At 36.8% G+C, this 3,344-nt stretch overlaps 1 protein-coding gene across 1 annotated transcript; it reads right to left on the reverse strand.

Annotated features, from left to right (window-relative positions):
• Positions 1-1,293: 1,293 nt before the first annotated feature.
• Positions 1,294-3,064, reverse strand: LOC134855369 (uncharacterized). Its single transcript, XM_063871871.1, has 2 exons — positions 2,672-3,064; positions 1,294-1,998 (listed from the first exon to the last, which is right to left on the reverse strand). The coding sequence occupies exons 1-2, from the start codon at positions 2,901-2,903 to the stop codon at positions 1,439-1,441; spliced, it is 792 nt and encodes a 263-aa protein (XP_063727941.1). The 5' UTR covers positions 2,904-3,064; the 3' UTR covers positions 1,294-1,438.
• Positions 3,065-3,344: the final 280 nt, after the last annotated feature.

Consider the following 3,344-nt stretch of genomic DNA (forward strand, 5'->3'; position numbering starts at 1 on the left):
ACAGACTGAAATCGAATTAGATCAGTCAACTTCATGTTCCTTCTGTAAAATAAATCATTCCCGATAGACAAATAAAAAAACCTTTACTAGCAAACAAATTGCATAAACAATTAATCAAAAAACCTATCAGTTCAATAATTTTCACCAAAAGAAACTTATGAAATGGCATTCTGATTGCTATGATAAAAATTTAAGCTTCAAAATGCAGCCAAATCAGACAGTCGAAAACTTCTAGTAAGCAAAAAAAGATCTAGGCCGGACTCCAATTCAAGGTTTTTTTTTTCGTCACAATCCAAGGTTTAACACCAAGGCTAAATACAAAGACCAAAATAGCAATTAAGAACAAGTTGAAATACGTGTAACATTTTCGAGTGCGAATTCTGTATACAAAAAATTTTACACAGAGGCGAAGTTGCACAGATTAGTCGAATATATGAGTAAACCTTGAGTCTACATAATTTCTTAAGCGACGCACGCCAATTATGAGTCTACGTAATTTCTTAGTGACAAATTCATCAATTAGCATGCCTCAATTTAAAGGGAGGACGCATTTTAACTAGTCTACGAAAAAGTTTAATAAAACCATCCGACCCTGCTCACCATCGAACCCTCTGATTTTGTTGCGGATCTCCTTTCCTACCTATACGCTACAGATCCATGATACCTTGAAGCTAAAGTGACATTTGTAATATAAATCGGTGTTGATATCTTTAGAATTGTCTACACTTAATAGCTGGCTATTCATCTTATGTACATAATGCAATAAAAGAAAATTTCAAAATGAACTCTAATATTTGCGGCTTAGGTTGGAAAAAAAGAGATTTCCTACTATCACTCAGGCTTTGCTTCTGTAATGAGATGAAAGTCTTACCGGTTGCATTACCCTTGCTTATCACGAAGTTCATCAGCTTTAAAAAACATAATTAAAAATTTGGTTTACATTAAAAATTAATTTGCATTTGAATTTTGATAACCATTAATTCAGAGAGACGAGCAATAAGTAAATTCCACTAGACAGCTTTGGTTTCTTTTGTTTGGCAAAAAAACTATTTGCATCTGATAGACAAGGAAAATCTTTCACTGCCCATGATATATTTAAACAACATTTTTGATCCGACTATTGAAAATTGGGAGAAACTTTCTATTCGGGTGTGTTTTAGTTTTAGACTGTGCTTTATCTATGAGTGTTTTAAACTATGCTCGATGATATTTTTACTCGATTTTTAAGATCATGCGTCCTTAGCTCTCACAAAAAATGATCTCAATCTTATCTAAGTTATTTGGATAAGAAAATCACATACAGTCTTTTGATAAGCCGATTTATTTAATGATAAATTATTTATTGTGGAATTTCAGCCTTGAGTCAAATTTCAGCCGTCTTTCAATTTCATTTTCCGCCAAAAACCGAATATTGAAGATTTTTAGTACGCTTTGCTCATCAATGAATTCTTTGAAGGCATGCACGAATCTCGGCTAGGGACTCCGCGATCAGGACACATGTCTGCCAATCTGTTGTATCCCTTTGCTTCTCATCATCTTCTTCCGTTTCGGTCTTAATCTCTTTCTGACGAAGAGACAAAAACTTGTGCCTTTTGTTTTCTGAATATTCAGTATCGCTTTCAGATCCTCCGAAGTGAGGTTCTTGGCAATCGTATTGGTCAATTGCGATCAGGTCTAGATGATCCGGCTTGAACGACTTCAGTTTTTGTTCCATTTGCTCGACATCGGCAATTTGTGGATGACGCGCCCTAGACAGGACCCAGATCACTTCAGCGGGAACATTTTCAAGCATAACGCAAGAATAGATAATACAAATTTCCTGATCAAGATACAGGACAAGTAAATTGTATTCAGGGATCTCGGGGAACTCCGAAGCGGACATGAGGAAAGATCCGTGGTCGGATCTGCTGGCAACACTTTGATGTCCTTCGATGACGCTGCTGAAGAATTTCTGACTTGATGTACTGAAGCCAGTACCGTTCATGCGCAATGTCCATTCTGAAAATAAAAATGAAAGCTTCGACCCGAAAAAAAAACAAAAAGCAAGATAAAAATACGAAAGAACTGAAGTTAACTACTCTTAAGAGAAAAAACCATAATACGAGCTGTTCGGTTCTTCGTGAAGAAACGATGTTTTGTCCTGCTTAGAACTACATAAAATTTGCATGTTATATCACCCTGAAGTAATGCGCAAATATTATGGTGGGTCATGAACCATTGGCCTCTCCATTTCATAGCAGAGACCTTGGCCACTTCGCTAGCACTCCAAATCAGTTAGCGAAAAAATTTTACGAGTAGGCGTGACAAGAATTCTTTTACCTGTGAAACAAGTTAGTGAATTATTTTCGAGCGCTCTTTTGTGACATGGATTCAAAAAATATTTAAAATGATTCACGCGTAATTTTCGTGCTGCATCCATCAAATAATAACAAATGGAATTGACAATCATTTTACAACTTTGCAAACAATTTGAGGCGAACTTAACTAGTGCTTTCAACTCACCTCTACCTGTAACGCTGTTGAAATTTGATGTAGGTCAAAACGGCGATCCGGGTTGGGGTAGCTCAGAAAAAAAACGGTCTCAATTGAGACTGAAAAACATTGAAAGAGAGGCTCAAGGAAGAAAAATATCGGGGAAAAACATGCGGAAAAGCTAAATTTGGGTTCTTACGGCCTTTGTTGCCGGTAAGAGATAACTCCTCAAATATGCAGGTGGTCACCTCCTGATCGACAATGAGGTCCGAACTAGACCTCAGCGCCACAAACCAGCGGCCTGAAAGCATCTTGTCGTCTATGTGAGCAGCTCGCAGTTTTGGACACTTTTCTTTCAATGTTTTTGCCCCCGTGACTTGGAAGAAAAATGCCACGAAGATCAGCGAACATTGAAACAACTTGCTCTTCATTTTTGAAATTCGATCTCAATGAGTTTACCCAATTTTAAGCTGACGGGATAAAATTCTCACTGCACAAGAAACTTGTGATGCAACGTTTTCATTTAATGGAGGACCATGAAATTTACATTTCAAACGACAAAGTAATGCCGAACTATTTGTATTTGTAATAACAGGTTACACTTCATATATTGAATGTCAGATTGCTGTTTTGCGTATTTGGCAAATGCTTGAAGATGATAGGCGAAAGACAAAAATCCATAAGAACTCGATAATTTTAAAGGCTACATTTGGCTGCTGCGTTCGATTTCTGAAAGTTTTCGATGTTTGACTTAGTGCTGATGTCTTGCTTTTCATTGAAAAGAAGCGTGTAACGCATCTCCGGTGCTTCGAATTTTCAACAACTCATAAAAACCGCATGTATTGAAAAAAAATATCTTAATTTTGAGTGTA

The sequence above is a fragment of the Symsagittifera roscoffensis genome, chromosome 10 (assembly GCF_963678635.1).
Source record: "Symsagittifera roscoffensis chromosome 10, txSymRosc1.1, whole genome shotgun sequence".
Classification (NCBI taxonomy): domain Eukaryota; kingdom Metazoa; phylum Xenacoelomorpha; order Acoela; family Convolutidae; genus Symsagittifera; species Symsagittifera roscoffensis.

Bases quoted from the DNA above. Each gene is read 5' to 3' on its own strand.
- LOC134855369 (XM_063871871.1), bottom strand. From the start codon at position 2,903: ATGAAGAGCAAGTTGTTTCAATGTTCGCTGATCTTCGTGGCATTTTTC. The intron at 1,999-2,671 runs GTAAGAACCCAA...TTTTATTTTCAG, and splicing joins TCTTACCGGCAACAAAGGCC to AATGGACATTGCGCATGAAC.